This window comes from Hemicordylus capensis, chromosome 2 (genome assembly GCF_027244095.1).
Source record: "Hemicordylus capensis ecotype Gifberg chromosome 2, rHemCap1.1.pri, whole genome shotgun sequence".
Taxonomy (NCBI): domain Eukaryota; kingdom Metazoa; phylum Chordata; class Lepidosauria; order Squamata; family Cordylidae; genus Hemicordylus; species Hemicordylus capensis.
Genome location: NC_069658.1, coordinates 235736326 through 235758871, shown reverse-complemented (window position 1 = coordinate 235758871; position 22546 = coordinate 235736326). Strand labels below are relative to the sequence as shown.

Sequence of the window (22546 nt, the reverse complement as noted above, 5' to 3'; positions counted from 1 at the left end):
ATCATTTGTGGTTAAACATTATGTTTTCCTGTGGTGCCAGTTAGAGCCTTGGACATGAGTTACTGTTTGGCCTTTCTGCTGACCCTACTCCTTATCAGCATCTCCTGGTGCCAGCTGTGTTTCTTTCTGCTGAGTGGGGAATTTGTCTCATGACCTTGGTTACATACATACATAATCTCCTGTCAGGCTCTGGTATTTTTACCTCTTGGCTGATGGGCCTCATGTCCTTGACTCGAACAATTTCATTCATGTGTGCACGCCTTAGAGGAAACACTGATGGGGTCTACTCACAAGTAAGGGTGAGTTCTCATATGTGAGAGTTCCCAGCCTTGCTATTGTACATAGCTGGGGGGGAAAGAACTGATGCACCTGTCAGAAAACCAATAAGGGGCATCTCTTGCAAGTAACTGCCAGAACTGCATCTGTTGAACTAATACTTTCCCTATCAATTTCAGCCTGAAAGAGCAAAGCAAGGTATGGGTGCATGGAGCTTTATTTCTAAAGCAGCATAATATAGAAGACTGTTCTGTGTCCTTGCAGCTCATATGGTGCAGAAGTGAAAATGAGTACCTTAACTCGCAATTTCCATGCTTCTTAGAGGACAAGTGAAAATGGAAAGCATTTAAACCACAGGGTTTTGGATGGATGAATTTGCAGGCACTTTGAAAAGGGATTCTGGGCACTGTAGAAAAGGGGAGTTCTCTGCAGTGGCTCACCTAAGTTTGGCTAAGTGCAGCCTCCCTATTGACAAGCAGTCTATCTCTTTCCTGTAGAAAGTGATGTTCAGATGCAGTCTGCCTCTGCCTTGTATGCCCTTGCAGAGCCCCTTGCCATTTTGCCTTCCCTCCCAGGTCCATTTCCCACCACACCCCAGCTTGCCTCATGGTGCTGGGCAGGCCTGTTCCAATCCTGCCTAGTATTGTGGCCTGCAGTGCAGGGAGAGGCAGTGCTGATTTATCAGCAAGAAGTGAGGCATAGATCAAGGTTACCAAGAAGAGATCAGAAAGCCAGGAGATGAGGTCTGCATGGGAGTAAGATAAAGCAGGGTCAGAAAGCCAGGAGGTCCAGTCTGCATGGAAGCAAGGTAAAGTAGAAGGAGCAGACTTAAGCCCATGTAAGCAATGCTGCTTCAGAAAGGTTCTGCCGCAAACTGAGTGCTTTTAAAGCAGAAGTGTGGAGCCTGGCCACGCCCCTTTGTCTTTACTGCTAAAGGCTTAAAGGGCCCATGTCTTATTCGGTCATCCTTGGCTTCTGCAGAGCTGAAGGAGCACTGGTGCTGGGATTTGTGTGGTTTCTGTCTTGTCTTCTGAACTAGAAAGGGAAGACGAGGGCAGCAGGGCATCCTCAGGCTGAAGGGCAGGTGTGGGAGCTATAGGGTTCTCAAAGTCCTGGAGGACATCCTTGGGCTTAAGAGGGGTTTCAAGGGATGTAGGATCCTCTGGGTCCTGGAGTGGGGGGACGTCACAGACTGCTTCCTGCTCTGCATCATCGGACTCTGTCTCAGGGTCTGCCTCAGGTGAAGAGGGATCAGACCCACGTATAACTCCTAGCCATTCTTAAAATGGCTGCATGAATATAAAATGGCTGTGCTGATGCTAAGGAATGCATCTTTGCCTAAACAAACAAAAACAAACAAACAAACAAACAAACAACCCTCATGTTGCAAGTGTTCAACTGACCATGGGAGGAAGCAGTTGGAGAGAGTGACCTAAATTGGCCTTCTCTTGTTAGAATGTAAATAAAGATTGTTAGGATTGTCAGAATGTAAATACGTGCAGGTGATCTCAAGAAGTCTTAGATAGTTGCGCCATGACAAAAAAGAGTACTTGGGCAGAAAAGGTACCCACCATATTAGCAGCTATCAGGACCCCAACTTCTGATACATTATTTTGTCCCCTGCTTGATACCCTCTTACGGCTTCTTTCTGGTGGATTTTCTGCTTGGACCTTCTCAGAGGTCTCCTGTAAAGCAGCTTTCACCTCGGCTTGTAGAAGGGCTACGTCTTCCCTCAGATCTTTGACATATTGCCTGTGTAGCCAGGGGGCCTCCATTGCCTCAAGCCACCCACTCCCCCTGTGTCTGACATCAGACGTTTGATTGCTGCCAATCAAATAGTGCCCTACTTGTGGGGCACACACACACTTTTAAGCCCCCCGCTGGGGCGAACATAGTTCCTGAGGCCGGCCACCCCGCCTCCCTCCCGGTCAGCTGTCTCGTTACACATCCCACCTGCCTGCTCAGGCCCACTCCTCCCTCAGCTTCAGCCCACGCAGGAGGTAGGTGGCCGGACATCCATCCTCCCCCAGGGCAGGGGTAGCCATGGCCTGCCCACCTGTCTGCCGCTGGGAAGGACTGGGCGGGGGCTGCGGCAGCTCCTTCACCCCAGCCGCGCCAGGAGAGCTGGTCTTGTGGTAGCAAGCATGACTTGTCCCCATAGCTAAGCAGGGTCTGCCCTGATTGCATATGAATGGGAGACTAGAAGTGTGAGCACTGTAAGCTATTCCCCTCAGGGGATGGAGCCACTCTGGGAAGAGCAGAAGGTTCCAAGTTCTGTCCTTGGCAGCATCTCCAAGATAGGGCTGAGAGAGATTCCTGCCTGCAACCTTGGAGAAGCCGCTGCCAGTCTGTGAAGACAATACTGAGCTAGATAGACCAATGGTCTGACTCAGTATATGGCAGTTTCCTATGTTCCCTCTCACAGGCCCCTCTGCGGAGCCCAAGCAACCCTCCCGGGCCTGCCAGCCATCCCTGACCAGCCGCTCGCCTGAGCCTCTCTTTGGCGACCACCCAGAAAAGCCCTCCCTTTCGCTACTGGCTACCAGCTTACCCAGGTGGCTCGCTTTCCAGGCTGCCTAGCTCGAAGCTCGCCCAGGCCGGACAAGTATGAGAAGAAGAGGACAACTTATGGGCAAGAGGGGACTGGCCGTGGGGGCCCCTCAGACCCCGTGGGCCAGGGGACATTCCCTCCCCCCATCCAATGGACGCTTCGACCTTGCAGCCAGGGCATTGCAAAAGACTCTGTCAGCTTTTAAAGCTGCTTTTGTATTTTCTTACATCCCTGTTCCTTGTGACTGGGAAACCACGATTTATAAAACGTGTCACCCCAACATCCTTCGGGTTGCCTTTTTAAAAGTATGCTTGTAACCTACTGAGCATTTCTACCTGTACATAAAACCTCAGAAAGCCTCAGACGGAAGTAGTCTGTAATCCTGGAAATAATGCTCCCCCCCCCCCCGCTTTTCTTTTATGAGCCTCTCTGAGTGGATTCTTAACTCAAGGAAAGGTGGGGGGCTGAAAAGGGTTTTTAATCTGGTGCAAACACGTTTTCTCACAATGTGTAGGCTTGCATGTGGAAGGTTTGTTTGTTTTTTGTACTTTTCCAATATCAAAAGAAAAAGAGTTTTGCCTGGGATTCTACCCAAGCCCAGAGGGGTTCAAGCTCTGTGGATAAGCGGGTGTTGCTGTTGGAGGTTGTTAATTTTTACCCCCAGTAGGTAAATAGCATAGCACTAAGGAAGAGAGCACACACTCCAGTTACAGAGTAGGTAGCAGAGGATGGTTTTGATGTTGCAGTTATTTAGAGAAAACACATGGAGATTCTTGTAGAACTAAATACTAAGTATTTAATGGTCAAGTACACTTGGATAGGAAAGGCCTAATCCTAATCTAAAGGACTACATAATGAAAAGGTAAGGAGAGAGAGGGAGAGACTCAGCTCAGGAAGTGCTGAAGAGTCAGATCTGGGGTCATAGAGTAAGGACAGGTAGAACAGTCAGGAAGACCCTTACTCACTATCTCTACTCATAATGCCCCTACTGGTCATTAGGATAGTTGGCACAAAAGGTCGATGCACTGGAAGTCCATCTCCAATGTCTACTCTTCACCGACTGCCAGTGGCTCTCTAAAATTGAAGGCAGGAATCTTCCCAGCCTTACCTGGAGATGCCAGGAACTGAACCTGGGACTTTCTGAATGCAAGCAGATGCTCTAGCACTGAGCTGCAGTCCACCCTAAATAGAGCTCACATGTAGTATTCTGTCCAAATGCAAAGCAAGGGGAACCCTGCTTCACAAAGGGGACAATTCATGCTCATAACACAGGACCTGCTCTCATCCCCATCGATTCACCCTTACCCGTTCAATTCAGGTGTGGGGGGGTGCCCTCATCTTGCTATCTCCCCGCTCCAAAGGCAGAAGGTGGAGATAGGGCAGGAAGGTGCTGGGCGGCTCCCCTCTGCCTTTGGAATAGACTACAATCTTAAGCAAATTAAAAACTGGGGGGACCCATGTTGTGTGCATGCCCAGATGCCCAGAACATGGGTTCTGCCCCACATGCACAGATTCTGCTGACCCCCCTCCTCCTGCCCACCACCCCTATCTCTCTGCTTCTTCCCATCCTCCTTTCCCACTAGCTGGCAGTGGCAGCAGCCATGTCCTGTCCTCCTCTCCCTCCTGATCGTCCCGCCCTGCAGCTGCAAAAGACAGAAGGAAGGGGAAGTTGGAGTAGCAGGAACTGAATAGCCAAACTAAGTTGAAGGCCTCTTGGGGAGATGGACTGGGTGGCCACTTAGCATTGAGATGCAATGGGGTGGGGGGTCACCAGCTGAGAGGCATGCAGTGAGAGCCCTTCATTCCTCACCCGTTGGTTTGCGCCTCGAAGCAGAGCCTAGTCTAAAGTAGTACTTCTGGGTGGGGCTGGGGGGAGAGGAGCAAAAGCACAAACTCAGTGGGCAGCAGTTGTAAGGGATTCCCCATGTTCCCTCTGGTCTCCATGCACCCGGCCTTCAGAAGCGGCTGCAGTGCTGAGCTGGACGGTAGCAAGGTTCTCCGCCACATCAGACCTGGAAGAGTGGGCCAGCCTGTGGGAAGGGAGAGCTGGACTACGGCACGACTGAAGGTGCATAGAGGGGATTTGAGCCAGACCTGCTCATGCTCTTTCCAGGGGATGGGTGTGAGAGTGCAGATGGGCCACGAGGGGCAGAACTGGAGAAACACAGACTTGGAGAGCCAGAAGATATCTTTAGAAGTCAAGAGTTTCCAAACAAGCCAGAGGGAAACCAAGCTAGGAAGCAGAGGAATCAATCCATTTCTTGCCATGCCAGTGTGGGGACGTTCTGAAAATTCCAATTCATCAAGATGAGCCAAAAGGAAAGGGAGCAAAGTTCTGCTTAGTGTGTGGGGAAACTTTCTACCACAGAAACATGCCCATTGTAGGAGCATTTCCAGGTCTAGTTTTGCCCCAGGATGTTCTAGAAGTTGGAGTCACCATTCCCCACTCTAAAGATGCAACTTCTGTACCTGAAGCTGTTGCTAGGCAACACAGGTTCATTCTCAGTATGAGCCATGACGAACGTTATCATTTTTAATAAAAACTACACACATTCAACACTACTACAAGGACAAAGCTCATACTAGGGCAGAGCTCGTACTTAACATATTTACGTGCTCTGCCCCCACCTTCCTGCCTAAGGTTTCCCCAAAAATAAGAGTTTGCAACAGTCCAATGCCAGGAAAGTCTCTGAGAAAACAAGAAGTTTGGTATGATGGTATGAACTAATCCGCCTACTTTCCCGTCACTATAATTTTATGTCCCTATGTGGTACTACAGCCGCCTAACTGCACAGCGGGGAAATGACTTGCCCAGCAAGCCAGAGGTTGCCAGTTCGAATCCCCGCTGGTATGTTTCCCAGACTATGGGAAACACCTATATCGGGCAGCAGCGAGATAGGAAAATGCTGAAAGGCATCATCTCATACTGCGTGGGAGGAGGCAATGGTAAACTTCTCCTGCACTGCAAAGTTGTTCAGGGGGAAAATGCACACAGCCACCATCTTGATTTAGAAGGGGTTAGACAAATTAATGGTATCAGTGACTTCTAGCTCTGGTTGTGAGAGAGGCAGGTTGTGTTCTCCCCAATTACCTCCCTAATAAATGGTCCTGGTTCTTATCTTCTTTTCGTTTTTGCTTTGCATAAGACTGTCACTGACAGCTGCTCTTGATTTCAGAGTCTTCTGCCTCCTCCCCCCCGCCATGTGGGAATATTTTAATATATCTAAAAATTGATCTAGGGTGAGAGAAAGCCAGTCACCTAGGGAGACATGACTGCATCCCATAGCTGAGGTACGGAAATCATTTCTGCAAGACATGGTGATGACTATTTAATAACCTATATACTTAATTCCTGTAGATGTGCCGCTGGGGATGCGTGGCAGAACCCTTGCGAGAGTTTGACTTTGGGTGCGTGCGGCAGGAGGTGGTTGGCCGGCTGAGGGAGTTGCTGCTGTTGAAGGAGGCTTGCGGCCAGCCAGCAGACGAAGCCTCGCTGGCGTGAGGTGGTAGCCGGCCGGCACGGCTTTACCCGCCAGTCAGGAGCAGAGCGGGACTGCTGGCAGTCTGTGTGCGGCCGCGGTGGCTGCCCCACTGATCCCGCCCCCTGCATCTGACGTCAGACGTGGGGCTAGCCATGCCCCCTGCGTCTGATGTCAGATGCGGGGGGTGGTGGTGGTCTGGCTCCCGAACGCAGCCTTGAGGTTCCATCCGGGAGTTGGAGTTTAACTCCGAAAGGGGTCGCAATGTCCCTCCTTGCAGGCCTAGTAAGCACTGTACCAGAAATGGCCGACGCACGTGCACATGGCACGCATATGTGTCAGCCATTTCCGGTACGATGCTGACCAGGGCTACAAGGCGGTACCGGCGGGGGGGAAAGCAGCAGGGCAGGGATGGGCAGGTAAGAGGCACCCTCCGTGCCTCTTAAAGGAACCCGCTGCCTCCGAACTGGCTCAAACACTGAACCGGTTCATGCACATCCATAAAAGGTGTGTGGTTAATGCATGGTGGAGATCTTGCAGAGGAAAGTGCTCTCTTAGGTTGTTGAAAGTGCTCTCTGAGATTGTTGCTCAGCCTCAGTACGGAAACCTCCAGGGAAGAAGAATCATCTCCACTGCATACGGCAGATTGCTGCTCCACCGTCAAAAGAGCTCTGACTGTTAAGAGGTTCCCCCTCACATCTAGCCCAGGAGCATAAGGAGCTGCCTTATATGGAGTCAGGCTTTTGGTCCATCCAGCTCTGCATTGTCTACACTGACTCTCTTTCCAGTGACACTGACTCTCTCTCTAGCAGCTCTCCAAGGTGGACCGTCTGCATGCAAGCAGATGCTCTGCCGTTAAGCATCAGCTCCATCCCCTAAGGGGAGTATTATTATTATTATTATTATTATTATTATTATTATTATTATTATTATTATTTCGATTTCTATACCACCCTTCCAAAAATGGCTTAGGGCGGTTTACACAGAGAAATAATAAATAAGATAAGATGGATAAATAAATAAATAAATAAATAAATAAGATGGATAAATAAACAAGATAAGAAATAAGATAAGAATATCTTATAGCAAACAGTACTTGTGCCCATCCAAACGTAAACTGGGACAGATGCAACTCAGCAAAGGGGGCCATTCATGCTTGCTACCACATCACCAGCTCTCTTCCCCCAAACTCTGCTTCCTTGCCGTTTCAGCCCACTCAGTGGCGTAGGGAGACTCCCAGTGGTCCCGAGATAAAGTTGTTTTGGGGACTCCCCACACACCCCAGCTCCGAAGTCACACCCCTACTTTCCAGCCTCACCCTGCTGTGCTTCCCCCTCTATTTACCTGTGGCGGCTGGTGGGCAGCTGGCAGGGGCGTAACTATAATAGGGCAAGGGGAGACAGTTGTCTGGGGGCCCACTGCCTTGGGGGGCCCCCTAGAGGCAAGTCACATGATGGACTCCCCCAGTCACACACCCGCCCAGGCTTCCTTCAGTTGTATATTGATCCTCTGAAATTGATGTGAGTGTTAAGACCTGGAGCTACCAGAACAGCATGTCTTTCTCTAGTACCGTTAAATGACTTGCATCATCCACAATTTACAAAACCTTTTAAAAAATAATTTAGGATGATGTTCTATTGTGGCACATAGGTTATATATAGGATATATATAACTATGCTTTTTGTTACCACTATACCACGATTCAGCCTCATGTAAGATTTCTTTACTTCATGAGCTGAGCTTCAGTGAGGGGGGCCCATTTCAAAATCATGTCTCTGGGCCCACTCTAATCTTGCTACGCCCCTGGCAGCCGGGTTTCTTGGCGCACCAGCTTCTCTCCGGCCAGCATGCTGGATTCTCCCCAGCTGGCACTCCGGCCGGGGAATGGAGAAGCGGGTGCACTGGCTTCCCTCTGGGTTCAAATGGGACCCGACCCCCCCGCCACACCCCTAAGTGAGCTTGCCGAGGATGGCAACCAGGGCTGGTCCTGGCTGGGGCGCCTCCTCTTCCCTCCCTCCCTCCAGCAGGTGAGACGTCTCCTCCTCCTCCTCCTCTCTTGGCCTGGCTGGACTGTCGCCTGCTCGGAATACCCCACACATACACCCTCCAGTCCAGGGGAGAAGAAGATGCTGCTGTGCTGAGGTCGGCAATCTCCAAGGCTGCTTTCCCAAGAGGAGGGGGCCAGGGCAGGCACTGACGTCACGCACCCGCACCCGCACCCCCACCCCCCGTAGCAATGCAAGGAACCCTCCACGACTCGCGCGCCCTCCCCGGCCTGAGATTGAGATCCCCCTTCAGTGGCCCCTCCCTTCTGGCTGGACTCTGGAGGACCGCAGCTGTGCAAGGAAAGAGAGTCGCGCTTCCTAGAGAGCCACCTGAGAAGGAAAACCGGCGCTGGGTGAGAGGAGGCATGACTCGTCTTCCTCCAGTCCAAGGGCTTATTCTTAGAATTTGGTGAGTGCAAAGTGAGGCTCTGGAGTGCAAGGGAGCCCCCCGGGCCCAGACAGGGAATGCAATGCCAGGCAGGCAGGGGAGGAGTATTCGGGAAGTCCCAGGAGGAGAGAGGCCCCCCAATTGGACGGGCTAAAGCTCAGTGGCAGTCTGCAGAGCTCCTACATTGCATTGCAGAAGCTGCCAGGTACAATCCCTGGCTGGCAGCCCCTCCATGTCGCAGCAGGCCTGGGGAAGACGGTTCATCGGCAGCTGGACGGAGAGGGTGGCTCCGTAGAAGGAGCGCTCTAGCCAGTCTTCCCTCCTCTGGGATCAGGTCAGAGAGATCTTTCTCCTGACGGCAAGAAGAGCTGAGAAAACTGGGGCCGTAGCTCAGTGGTCGAGCATTTGCTTGCAGACAGAAGGTCCCAGGCAGCTCCCGATGTCCCTAATGACCCGTGGAGGAGCCCCACCAGAGAAGATTGAGCTGGATGCACCCAGGATCTGAAAGAGTAGAGTTTAGCCTAGTCCTGAGGCTGAAAGGTCTTCCCCTGGAATCCTGGTGGGTGGGCTAAGCTGTCCCCCTATTGGGCACTGGAAAATATATGGGGTGGTGGTAATTGGTGCTGAGAAATCGTGATTCAAAAGTCGGCAATGTACTGACCTTAGAAAGACTTCCATTGCCCCTGACCACCACTAGGAATCCATACTGCTGGGCGTGATGGACCAGTCATCTCACTCAGGATAAGACACTGTTTGAAATCCATAAATAGGGGACTCCTGCATCCCAGCAAGCATGAAAAGGGGATTGCACAGAAAGGCTCTTGATTGTAAAATGATGGAGAAAGGGACACTGAGTGTTCCAGACTGGAAGACCCATGCTGTGGCAGCTTCACCCATCCTGCGGCAGTTTCATTGGTTACCTGTCCGCTTCTGGGCTAGATACAAGGTGCTGGTCTTGACCTTTAAAGCTCTACATGGCTTGTGGCAGGGGAACCTGTCGGACTGGATTCGCCCCTATGAAACTGCCAGGGCCCTCTGTTCATGGTATCACACCCTGCTCATGGCCCTGCCACTAACAGAGATCCAGTTGGCAGGTACTAGAGATGGGGCCTTTTTGGTTGTGGCCCCTCGGCCTTGGAACACCCTCCCTGAAGAGCTTTACCATGCTCTCTCCCTCAGTGTTTTTATAAAAACAACTAAAGACACAAGTTTTTAAGGAGGCTTTTTAATGCTCCATCTTTTGTTCTATCTGGTATGTTCATTAGTATTTAGTTTTTATACCTTTGAGTTTTTAGCTTTTGAAATAGCTTTTAATTTGAATCTTAATACTGATTGTGGTTTTTAACCTGACTTTTAACTTTACTCAATCTGGTCAGTTCTATTACTTTGATTGTATATTCTATCGATTATTGTTGTGAGCCGCCTTGAGTAGTAGTGTACTGGAGGGGCGGGGTATAGATATTTTAAATAAATAAAAAAATTCTCCATGTGTGGCTCAGTTGTATGAACCAAACACTAAACTGTGGAAGATTTTGAATGATACAGAACCCTTCCTCCAGCCTAATTGAAGGGAAAAAACTTAAAAATAAGGAGGGACTGTTCCTGAATAGGAATTAGATGAAACGGTGTTTGTCTTTGATGCTCTCTGATTCTTCATGTTTTTTCTTCTTCTTCCTTGTTTTCTCAGGGAGAAACTGGAGTTTGAATGTGAATGATATGCTTGTCTGGAAACGACAATAACTTTCAGTGCCACCAGCAAACTTGCCTTGGCCTTGTGTGACTAAGAGGTGGATTCATCACATTCTTCTTGCCCTTGGCAGTAAAGTAGCATTAGAGGAAGAAGAGCTTTTGGATGTGATGGGAGCTTAAGCTGAGCTTAGAGAGACCATGGATGTGCCAAGCCCAGCAAAGAGTGGATCAGGGAAGGGAACAAAAAAAGGCCCTCCAGCCATCCAGTCTGGCAATGATAAGGGATTCTGGGAAAGAACTGTGGAGAAGATCCTGGGAGGAGACAGCAGCAGCTCAGATGTCCAGGTCAGGAGATTCAGAGAGTTTGTCTACCAGGAAGTTGAAGGGCCCCGAGAGGTTTGCAGCCAACTCCACCACCTTTGCCAGCAGTGGCTGGAGCCAGAGAGACACACAAAAGCTCAGATGCTGGACCTGGTGATCCTGGAGCAGTTCCTGGCCATCCTGCCCCCAGAGATGGAGAGCTGGGTGAGAGAATGTGGAACGGAGACCAGTTCCCAGGCGGTGGCCCTGGCAGAAGGTTTCCTCCTGAGCCAGGCAGAGGGGAAGAGGCAGGAAGAGCAGCAGGTGAGAGAGCATTTCATCCTGGTAGTTTCAAGGGGTTGGAAGTGTGTGGGACACTGTCCTCATGAGTTCTGTCACTTGCCCAGTTTTGTGCAGAAATCATCTGAACTCTGATCTCCCTAGGCTCATGGTTCTTTTATACGTTGTATGACCACAAGATGCTTGATATTCCAGAGAGTGATTTGATCCACCTGGGAGTAGAGCCAAAGACATTTTTTTCAGTGTCTTCAGAAGTTCAGAGCAAGCCAAAGTGCTTTGTTAATCATCGAAGCGGCAGAGAAACAGGCCGCCCTCTTACCTAATTCCCTACTTGGCAGGTTTTAGGAGGGAGCCTGAGATGGAACATAGGAAGCTGCCACATACCAAGTCAGACCACTGGTCCATCTAGCTCAATATGGTCTACACAGACTGGCAGCAGCTTCTCCAAGGTTATGCACAGGAGTCTCTCTCAGCCCTATCTGGAGGTTTCAGGGAGGGAACCTGGAACCTTCTGCATGCAAGCAGAAGATGCAGATGCTCTTCTCTCAGCAGCTGCTTCCCTAATGGGAATATCTGACAGTGCTCACATGCAGTCTCCCATCCAAATGCAAACCAGGGTGGACCCTGCTTAGCCAAAGGGACAATTCATGCTTGTTACCACAAGACCAGCTCCCCTCTCATTCTTCCCTCTTCTAGCCCCTTCTAATATCAGTGTTAGGCAATCAAGTGGATGTTACATATCAATCAAGTGCTTTGGAACATAGGAACATAGGAAGCTGCCAACTACTGAGTCGGACCATTGGCATATCTAGCTCAGTATTGTCTTCACAGACTGGCAGTGGCTTGTCCAAGGTTGCAGGCAGGAATCTCTCTCAGCCCTATCTTGGAGTAGCCAGGGAGGGAACCTGAAACCTTCTGCTCTTCCCAGAGCAGCTTCATCCCCTGCGGGGAATATCTTGCAGTGCTCACACATCAAGTCTCCCATTCATATGCAACCAGGGCAGACCCTGCTTAGCTATGGGGACAAGTCATGCTTGCTACTACAATACTAGGTTTGTATCCCACTTTTCAACAAACGTGCTCCAAGGGGGATACATAAATATATAAGAAGTTGGTTCTGTGACCCAGAATGGCTCACAATTTAAAAAAAGAAGGAGCCACTGGAGGATGCAGTGCTGGGCCTGGATTGGAAGAGCCTCTGCACGGTTGAATGCAGAAGGTTCCAGGTTCCCTCCCTGGCATCTCCAAGATAGGGCTGAGAGAGATTCCTGCCTGGAATCTTGGAGACCATACATGGAGCCAGCATTTACCTTGGAAAAGTTGCTGCCAGTCTGTGTAGACAATACTGTGCTAAGTGGTCCAATGGGAAGACATGCTATAAGGCATGTTCCTATGTCCATTCCCTCCTGCTAAATATAAGAGAATCGCCACTTTTTAAAGGTGCTGCTGTGCTCAGTCATCAGGGGATATCCTCTTTCTCCAAAGCTCTTCTGCTACCTTCTAGAGGGCCTTCTGGGCAGTGATGAGGTTTCGACTAGGAGAGGCTGTTCCCAGGGATGCCTGCTCTCTGAAGTGGCTGCCCAAAGGGTATTGGAATTGGAACTGAGGCATGGAAATGCCTTTTCCAAAATGCCCCCTACAGCCACCTTCTCTTGTTTCAGACAGACGGGATGTTAGCCCAAGCAGCCCCTGAGCTCCAAGATTGCGAGACAGCTCTGTTGGTGACCCGGCAGAAGTTACTGTTCGGAGGGGTCGTGCAGGAGAGTGACGGAGGCCCCATTGCGCTGGGTAAGGATAAAGGTAGAGTATGTCGAGTCGGTGTCGACTCCTGACAGCCCTGTGGTTGTCTTTGGTAGAATACAGGAGGGGTTGACTATGGCCTCCTCTCGCGCAGTACAAGATGGCGTCTTTCAGCATCTTCCTATCTCGCTGCTGCCTGATAGAGGTGTCGCCCATAGTCTGGGAAACAGACCAGCGGGGATTTGAACTGGCAACCTCATGCTTGCTAGGCCAGCCATTTCCAGCTGTGCCTTTGGCTTGGGTAAGGAGTCATGGGGTGTATTTCGACTTGGCTCTTCTCTCTTGAGAAACTCCAGGGCTGCCAAGGGGTTCCCCTTGAGCCTGTGTGTTGGAGATGCTTCTCTTGAGCCTCCTGAGTAGAGCTGCAACACAAAGCTTTGCATGGAGCCCTGAAGTGACAGGAAGACAGACTGATTTCACTCCTGCCACTTTTATGGAAAATGCCCTTCAAGCCCAAACTCTCTTCCTGATTCTAGGCGGTGAAATGACGCTGGCGACTCCTCCTGGACCTTCTCCTCTTGGTGGTGGAGTGGAAACTGTTGCTGTGCACTCACCGGATCAGGTAGGAGAAGAATCCCTGGCGGGGTGGGGAGAGAAGCAGACCTTGCCTCTCTCTGGACCCCATTGAGCCTCACTCAAAGGGGCTCCCTTCTGACTCTGAAAGCCACAGAGGAAATGTTGGGTCCTCCAGGAGAACCTTGAGCCTCCCCCTTTCTGGCAAGACTGATGGAGATACAGTGAGGTGGTTCTCAGGACCAGCCCTTCCTGGGTGAGGCAGTGCTAGCCTGGGAAAGGCTGGTGGTGAGAAGCACTGCGATGGCTCCTAATCCCGGTGCTCCTCTTCCAGGTAGCCCGCCTTGGAAACCCCAGCTCAGAGTGAGGTAGGAGGTCACGTGCACACTTCCTCCCTCACTGCCCGGTTGTATGTCCCATTGGGGCTCTAAAAATGGCCATCGAAAGTGGTGACCATAGAGCCCTGATTGCTGAGCGGCCAGGGAGAGGAGCCCTTCTGCACTGTAGCAGGCTGCCTTTCCACTGCCCACACAGGGCATTGTGGGATGAGGGAGGACTTCCTCCTTCCAAGCCTACCTCAGGCAACTAAAGCAGGGTTGCTCCAGTGAGCATGTGACTGGTGGCACCGTGGCCCAACTCCTCTTGTGGTGGGGAAGGTAAGTCGACCCTGCCTCCCCCCTCAGCTCTCCCCAGCTTCACGTGACCAACCTTCATGTTGTATTGCTCTTTTCAGGAGTCTGTGAGCTTGGAGGAGGTGGCTGTGTGTTTCTCCGAGGAGGAGGCGGCTCTGCTGGATCCAGGCCAAAGGGCTCTGCACAGGGAAGTCGTGGAGGAGATTTCTGGGCATCTGGCCTTTCTGGGTAAGCCTCCCTCCTGGCCTCGGCTGATGGTTGAATGAACATAGAAATGTCTGCTCTTGTCAGTCTCAATCAAATGGCAAAACCTGCACAAGCTCCTCTTCCAAGCTGGGTCAATGGTGAGCTCCCTTCAGCCCTTCCCTCGTGAACCTGTGACAACCAAGTTCAGTGGTGTTGGACACGGGGATTGGAGATTGCCTCCTGGCGTGGTCTAAGAGGGAGAGGGAGCTTTCCTCAGGGTTGGGGCTTTCTTTCCTTCACTATAGCTGAGAGGAATACTTCATGGTTGCTTTGGCTCCCTGCAGTTCTGTTATTGCTGGTATTCTAAAAACTATCTGGTGTCTTTTTCTCTGGCCTTGTGTTAGCAAGAATGCATTGTCCCCTTTACTAAACAGGGTCCACCCTGAGTTGCATCTCTTAGGGGATGGGTCCATTCTGGGATGAGCATCTCAGGTTCCAAATTCCCTCCATGGCATCTCCAAGATGAGGCTGTGAGAGGCTCCTGCCTGTAACCTTGCAGATGCTGCTGCCATTCTGTGTAGACAGTACTCAGCTAGATGGACCCCTGGCCTGACTCCGTACAAGGCAGCATCCTATGTCCCTCTGAAAGGGAGGGTGCATTTCTGAAGGAAGGAGAGGGATCATCAGGGAGTAGCTTGGCTGGGTGGTGGGCATCTTTCTCCAGCAGATCCTCCGGCTTGTTCTCCCTGGCAGAGCTTTTCCCGGGCCGAATGTCTCTCAGTGGAAAGATCTGACAGGGGAGATGACCAAGGAATAGCTGAAAGTGATTCTATCCGCGGGGTGAGAGAGAGGTTTCAGCCGTCCAAAGAAGGGTGTGCAAACGGTGGAAAACACATCTCGTGGAGCAAGTGGCTACCAATTGATACCTCTCACTAAAAAGGGGTGGGAAAAGTGGGTCCTCCACCTGCTGTGGAACTACAACTCCCATCTTCCCCAGACAAGATAAATGATGGCTGGGGGTGATGGGAGTTGTAGTTCAGCAACAGCTGGAGGGCCCAGTTTGCCCACCCCTACAATGGAGGCCGTTTAATTCTAGAAGGAGCTGCCTTTCCGCTGCCTCTTTGGCACGCTTGTCTCCTCACAGCAGTCAGCTGGGCTTGCTCCTTGGGGTGAGACTCTGTTGCTCCCTCACCACGTTCCTCTCTTTATTGCTGCAGGTGATTGGAGGGAGGGAGAGAAACAGGCCGATGGAGCGAGAAGGAGAACCGAAGGGAGCCAGAAGAGGAGGCAGACTAGTCCTTCCGAAGGGCCAGACGTGCATTCCATCCCAGTCCAAGGAGAATGCCACAAGGGAAGCAGCAGGAATAAGATCCCTCCGTATGTAGAATCCTTGACTAGTCATCCACATCTGAGCAGACGTCCCAGAATCCACACGGGAGAGAAACGCTATATCTGCTCAGAGTGTGGAAATAATTTTAGTAATAACACAAACCTTTCAATGCATCGAAGAATCCACACAGGAGAGAAGCCTTTTCAATGCTCAGACTGTGGAAAGAGCTTCACCCGGGGTGACCAGCTTACTGTCCATCAGAGAGTCCACACTGGAGAGAAACCATATAACTGCTCAGAGTGTGGAAAGTGTTTCAGTCAGAAGGCAAAACTTACTTCCCATCAAAGAGTCCACACAGGAGAGAAACCATATACCTGCTCAGAGTGTGGAAAGAGCTTTAGTTGGAAGGCAACACTTATTTCCCATCAAAGAATCCACACAGGTGATAAGCCATATACCTGCACAGAGTGTGGAAAGAGCTTCATTCACAAGGCAACACTTATTTCCCATCAAAGAATCCACACAGGTGAGAAGCCTTTTAAATGCTCAGAATGTGGAAAGAGCTTCACTCGGGGTGACCAGCTTTCTGTCCATCAAAGAGTCCACACAGGAGAGAAACCACATACCTGCTCAGAGTGTGGAAAGAGCTTCAGTCATAAGGAAACACTTACTTCCCATCAAAGAATCCACACAGGAGAGAAACCGCATACCTGCTCAGAGTGTGGGAAAAGGTTCAGTCAGAAGTCAAAGCTTACTAACCATCTAAGAGTCCATACTGGAGACAAACCACATATCTGCTCAGAGTGTGGAAAGAGGTTCAGTCAAAAAGCAACGCTTACTTCCCATCAAAGAATCCACACAGGAGAGAAGCCTTTTAAATGTACAGAATGTGGAAAGAGCTTCACTCAATCTGACCAGCTTACTGTCCATCAAAGAGTTCACACAGGAGAGAAACCATATACCTGCTTAGAGTGTGGAAAGAGGTTCAGTCATAAGGCAAAGCTTACTAACCATCAAAGAGCCCACACAGGAGAGAAACCATTTACCTGCTTGGAGTGTGGAAAGAGGTTCCTTCATAAAGTAACACTTACTTACCATCAGTCTGTCCACACAGGAAAGAAACCATATTCCTGCTCCGAGTGTGGAAAGAGCTTCAGTTGGAAGGCAACGCTTACTTCCCATCAAATAATCCACACAGGGGACAAGCATTTTAAATGCTCAGAATGTAGAAAGAGCTTCTCTCGGGGTGACCAGCTTTCTGTCCATCAGAGAGTCCACACAGGAGAGAAACCATATACCTGCTCAGAGTGTGGAAAGAGCTTCAGTTGGAAGGCAGCACTTATTTCCCATCAAAGAATCCACACAGGAGAGAAACCATATACCTGCTCAGGTTGTGGGAAAAGCTTCAATCAGAAGGCAAAGCTTACTTCACATCAAAGAATCCACACTGGGGAGAAGCCATATAACTGCTCAGAGTGTGGGAAGAGCTTCAGGCAGAAGGGAAAGCTTACTTCCCATCAAAGAATACACACAGGAGAGAAGCCTTTTAAATGCTCAGAATGTGGAAAGAGCTTCACTCGGGGTGACCAGCTTACTGTCCACCAAAGAGTCCACACAGGAGAAAAACCATATACCTGCTCAGAGTGCAGAAAGAGATTCAGTCATAAGGCATCACTTACTAAGCATCAAAGAGTCCACACTCGAGAGAATAGTCAAAGATGAATACTCACCTTACTTGGCTTTCCACTGAGACGGGGTAGTACTAAAACCTGACCCTGCCTTTCTACCCATAGTGGTGACGGACTTGCACGTGGCTGAGGAACTGAGCCTGCCAGTCTCCTTTCCTGACCCTGTCTCAGAAAGAGACAGGGCATACTATTCTCTAGATGAAGACAAAGCGCTGGCCTTTTATGTGGACAAGACGAAGCCTTTTAGAAAATCCAATAGGCTGTTGGTTTGCTATGTGGGTTCCTCCAAGGGAATGCCTATCTTGATTCGGAGACTCTCTGCTTGGGTGTCTGAAATCATTGCTTTGGCTTACAACTGGCATGGAAGCCACCGCCACGCTCTATCCAGGCACACTCCACCTGAGCAGTAGCATCTACCACGACTTTCTGGAGAGGCATCCCTCTTGATGAAATCTGCAGGGCTGCGACCTGGTCTAGACCTCCCACTTTGTCGTGGATGTCCGATCCCTGTCGCGGGCAGCATTTGGTGCTTCGGTTCTCTGGACTGTCTCCCAGTAGGCTGCTCCCTCCTTCCAGGTAAGGAAAGCTTGCTATGGTCCCAAGTGTGATGCACAGAGACCAGAAAGGAGGAGGGTAGGCTTCCTACCTGTAACTGTAGTTCTTTGAGTGGTCTTTTTGGCATTCACACGTCCCAACCTACTTCCCCGCAGCAGCCGCTCGGGATCTCTCAGGTCCTTCGTTGCGGTGGTCTAGACTGAGAAAGGGTTGGATATGATCCTGTAGAGCAGGGATTCTAAACGTTGGGTCCTCAGATGTTTTTGGACTTCAGCTCCCATAATCCCCAACCAAAGGCCACTGGGGAGGGGAATTATGGGAGTTGAAGTCCAAAAACATCTCGGGACCCAACGTTGAGAATCCCTACTATAGAGGGAGCTAGGTTTCCTGCTCTTTTTTTCCTTTTATTGTGATGCTTGGGAATCTTCCGGAACTATCTGCATATTTTCTCTTGGGGAGATGAACAGATTGTGAGAAGAGGCTCAGTGTATCTCTCCTGTAGAAAGTGATGTTCAGATGTAGCCTGTCTCTGCCTTGTGCGCCCTTGCAAAACCCCTTGCCTTCTGGCTGCTGTCTTGCCTTTCCTCCTAGGTCCATTTGCCACCACAGCTCACCTTGCCTCGTGGTGCTAGGCAGGCCTTTTCCTGCCTAGTATCGTGTGGCAGTGCTGGTCTGTCAGTGAGGCGTAAATCAAGGTCACCAAGCCGAGGTCAGAAAGCTGAGATCAGACCTGCGTGGGAGGAAGATCAAAGTACAAGGAGCAGGTTGAGAGCTTGGCAAGGATGCTGCTTCAGAAAGGTTCTGCTGTGAAGTAGGGATGTTCACGGAACCGGCTGGCCTGGTTCGATTCGAGTCTGGACTGGACTCAAATCAGACCAGCCAAGTTTGGTCGAGCCCCCATCGAACCCCCCCGTCCGGTCCGGGGGGGCGGGGTTTCACAATTTTTAATTTAAAAATAAAATAAAATACCTGTAGCCCCTTCAGGGGGCTTCCTGTAGGCCACGGGGTGAGGGTGGGGGTCCGCGAAGGTTCCCCCTCCCCCCCACCGGCCTCTGAAATCACTGCCGTGGCCAGGTAAATGGACTATTTTTGTCCTGTTTGGACCGCCGTAACTGCGCACGGCGTCCATTTTGGCTACCGCGGCATATGCGTAAATGGCCTCTGCGAGGCCTGGCCTGGCCCACGGCCTTGCAGAGGTTATTTGCGCATGCGCGGCAGCCATTTTGTTTTTCCCAAAATGGCCACTGTGCATGCGCAAATGACCTCTGCGAGGCCGTGGGCCATGCCAGGCCTCGCAGAGGCCATTTACGCATGTGCCGCGGCGGCCAAAATGGCCACCAACGTGCGCAGTTACAGAGGCTGAAATGGGACAAAAAGAGTCCATTTACCCAGCCATGGCAGTGATTTCAGAGGCCGGCGGGGGGAGGGGGAACCTTCACAGACCACCCCACAGCCTACAGGAAGACCCTCGAAGGGGGTACAGGTATTTTTAAAATTATTTTAAATTTTTTTAAAAAATTGCTGATTTGTCTGGAGGTTCGGTTCCGATCCAGACGGAACCGGGGGTGGGGGTGGTCGCTTCGATCTCGAACCTCCAGACTGAACCCCTGAACTGGTCCGCACATCCCTACTGTGAAGTGAGTGCTTCTGGAGGGGAAGTGTGGAGCCTGGCCACGCCCCTCTGCCTGTACTGCTGCAGTCTTAGTGCCCATGCCTTATTTTGTCCTTTCTTCTGTCATCATTGGCTCTGGTGGAGCTGAAGGAGCACTGGTGTTGGGGCTGGTGTGGCTTCTGGCTCCTCTTTTGAACTAGAAGAGGGCAGTGGGGCATCCTTGGATGAAAGGGCAGGTGCAGAAGATATAGGGTCCTCCGAGTCCTGGAGGGCATCCTTTGGCTGAAGAGGGGGTTCAAGGGATATAGGATCCCCTGAGACCTGTAGTGGGAGGACCTCACAGACTTTTTTCTCCCCAGCATCATCAGACTCTGTTTGGGGGGCTGCCTCATATGAAGAGGGGGTCAGACTCATGGACCATGACTCCTAGCCAGTCTTAAAATATAAAATGGCTGTGCTGATGCTAAGAAATGCATCTTTGCCGAAACCCTTGTGTAGCGAGTGTTTGACCAACCGTGAGGAAAAGCAGCTGGAGAGAGTGACCAGAAAAATCTATGCAACAAGCTACTGCTTTGTTGACTTCCTCGCTGAGAAGAAGACAGAAGCCCTCTCTAACCGCTATCTGGAAATGTGAGAAGACCATCTGCTTTCTCTGAAGAAGACAACCGGTATGAAGAATAAACAAAGGTTTCCTAGATGTAAATATTCAGTATGTATCATTTTGGTAATGAATTGGCCTTCTCTTAATATAAAGTGAACAAACAGATAAGTAATTGGTAGTTATAAATCTGCCCAGTAGAAGATAATAGCATAAAGTTTATTTTAAAGAGTTAAGTTTTCCTCCTTCAGAGAGCTGTATTGATTGCAGTCGATAACCCTGGCAGTTTAAGACTGTTGAATGTCTGGTAACGATTCTAACAGCGGGTTCACCTAAGAAAGATAGCTCCGATAAGGAAAATGTTTTTTTGCCTGTAAGTGCCTTGTGTTAATGGGTTTTGTTTGTATGACTATATCTCATTAATTCTGAATTCCGAGAATCATCCTTAAGCTCTAAGTCATTTGGATATCTCTAAGGAATACCGGGCATGTAACATGGTTTTTACAGGCTGAGGTCCTAGCTTCACCCTTCTTTCTTGATCATGGGGTATAGCTGCTTAGGCTATGCTTCCCTATGTGATGTCGAGGAGGTGTTGAAGAAGAACGCACATGTAAAATGAACTTGGAGGTGTTCTTGTTTGGGTTTTCCTGTACAAAGAGATTCCCTCCCATTTCATCACTCTGTTTTAATTATGAATACTCTTTAGAAAGAAAGAGAGAACTTGTGAATGGGAATCATGCCTGATGTAACATGAAATTGATTTGTAACTTTGTTTACATTCCATGTGTTTGAACTGAGTCAGGGCATACCAGTGTCTTGAGCAAGATTATATTAAGAAATAAAACCTGAAAGAATAAAGAAACAATGAACAGAGAAAGTAACTTATGAAACAAAGAAAATGTTAAAGAGCTCTTAATGAAAGGTGTACCCCAACAGCAACACCAAATGAAGGGCTTGTGTATGTCTATTTAATTGCAACTTGTTTGTGAATGCTTTGCTTATTGTTTAGCATGTGCGAGTGTGTTGTTTGAACCATTTTGCTTGTACCATTTCAGTAAGAATTGTTACTTGATTGTTAATTGTTAATTGAATACTGTAAGTAAGAATTGTTTGTCTTTTATTATTTTACCACTGAGCTCCAGTGGTTAAATGAGTAGGTTAAAGGTTGGGTTGAGTGTCCCTCTTTCTGCCATTTCTTCACAATCTGACAGTTGGAGGAAGTCGAGCCCCCACCAAGAGGAAGGTGTTATGGACAGCGTCCCATTTTGGGTGGGCATTTGATCCCAAAGTGACAAAAGGGCCATTTTGACCCTAAGAAAAGCTATTCTGCACAGTCTTCTTTCTTGCTGAGAACTGCACCTGGTGTTTCTGTGTGGCCTTCCCTTCTCCCCTCCCAGTCAAAACAATCAGCTCACCCGGGTCTGACTTCTTGTTTGGAATTGGGAGTGGGGAAAGTGATAGTGAAAACTGTTAAACTGAGGCCTGTAACAGCATTTCCGCGGCAGAAGGAAAGGGTCTGGAGTGGATACTACTGTGGCTTTGAAACATCTGGGATGGAGAAGACAACTTTGAAAGCTTTTTTCTGGCAAGTCCTCAGAGAGAGAGAGAGAGAGAGAGAGAGAGAGGAACTGTCCTATATTTTTGAACTTGCTTGATTTTTGTATTCCCTCACCCCCCCACCCCCAGTGTGTTTTGTATTTAGGTCTTGCTACTGTGTCTTGAAACTAAAAACCTCTACTTCAGTGACATGCCTTGGCTTTATGTCAATGTTTGAGTTTTGCTTTTGATACTATTTTTGACCCTGGCAATAAAAGAGATCTTAGAGGAGAAATGATGCCCTCTTCTTTCTTTCTTTCTTTTTTTTACTTGTCTGAACAATCCTTGGATTATCTTAGCCTAATATCACAGGAGTTCATTCTTCACTCTGCTACACATGGGATGGCTGTCACCAACCAGCAGGGCCTGGAGGAGACTTGCCTGTGCTCTGGGGCTGGAATCACAGGGGGGAAAAAACCTGCCCGGAGCCCTCCAATCTGCACCCGCAGCCAGAAAGGAGAGGGAGTGGAGGCACCTGTGCTGCTGCCCACCTCAGAGTTTGCTGGCTCTCCACCTGGTTCTTCGCCTTTCTCCTACCAGCCGAGTCCTCCATGGTGGTGCAGAAATGAAGCCAAGCTCCATTTCTGGCACTTTGGCTGGTGTGAGGGGCAGGCCGGGAAGGGCTGTTGGCTGTTCAAGGCCCCAGGTTTGGAAAGGTAGATCTACAACCCACACCCACCCCGTGATCTCCCACATTAGATTAAGAATTCCTTTCTCCCTTTCTCAGTTTCTTTTCTATCTTTTACCAGTGGTGGATCCTAGTCCCCTAAGGATCATTTCATATGAATTTTTCTGATCACACGTATTTGAGTGGTCAGAAGCAAAGGAAGCCACAAGTAATAGGAATGGAGACCTCCCAACATATGTCTTTGTCTCCACCGGAACAAAAAGCATCCCCTGGCAAGAAAAGAAGAGATCCGTTATCCATGAATAGGTTTCCCCAACTATGGTAAAAGGTCACCTAAAGCCATCCAAACCCTCCTTCCTGCCTCCCTCCCTCTGCTAACC

General features: G+C 49.8%; 1 protein-coding gene across 4 annotated transcripts in view; it reads left to right on the top strand.

The window, feature by feature from the left end:
* LOC128341953 (zinc finger protein 260-like) overlaps positions 1-21773 on the top strand; it is a 49254-nt gene extending 27481 nt beyond the window's left edge. Inside the window, exons 1-7 of one of the 4 annotated variants that reach the window (XM_053288648.1) lie at positions 8627-8760; positions 10427-11052; positions 12690-12816; positions 13305-13390; positions 14075-14201; positions 15377-17753; positions 19704-21773. In XM_053288648.1, coding sequence (XP_053144623.1) covers positions 10627-11052; positions 12690-12816; positions 13305-13390; positions 14075-14201; positions 15377-17211 — 2601 coding nt within the window. In that variant the 5' untranslated portion in view covers positions 8627-8760; positions 10427-10626 and the 3' untranslated portion in view covers positions 17212-17753; positions 19704-21773. Of the gene's footprint in view, positions 1-8626; positions 8761-10426; positions 11053-12689; positions 12829-13304; positions 13391-14074; positions 14202-15376; positions 17754-19703 lie in introns of those variants that run through there. The other 3 variants (XM_053288647.1, XM_053288649.1, XM_053288650.1) reach the window with 3 other exon arrangements.
* The last annotated feature ends 773 nt before the right edge of the window (positions 21774-22546 follow it).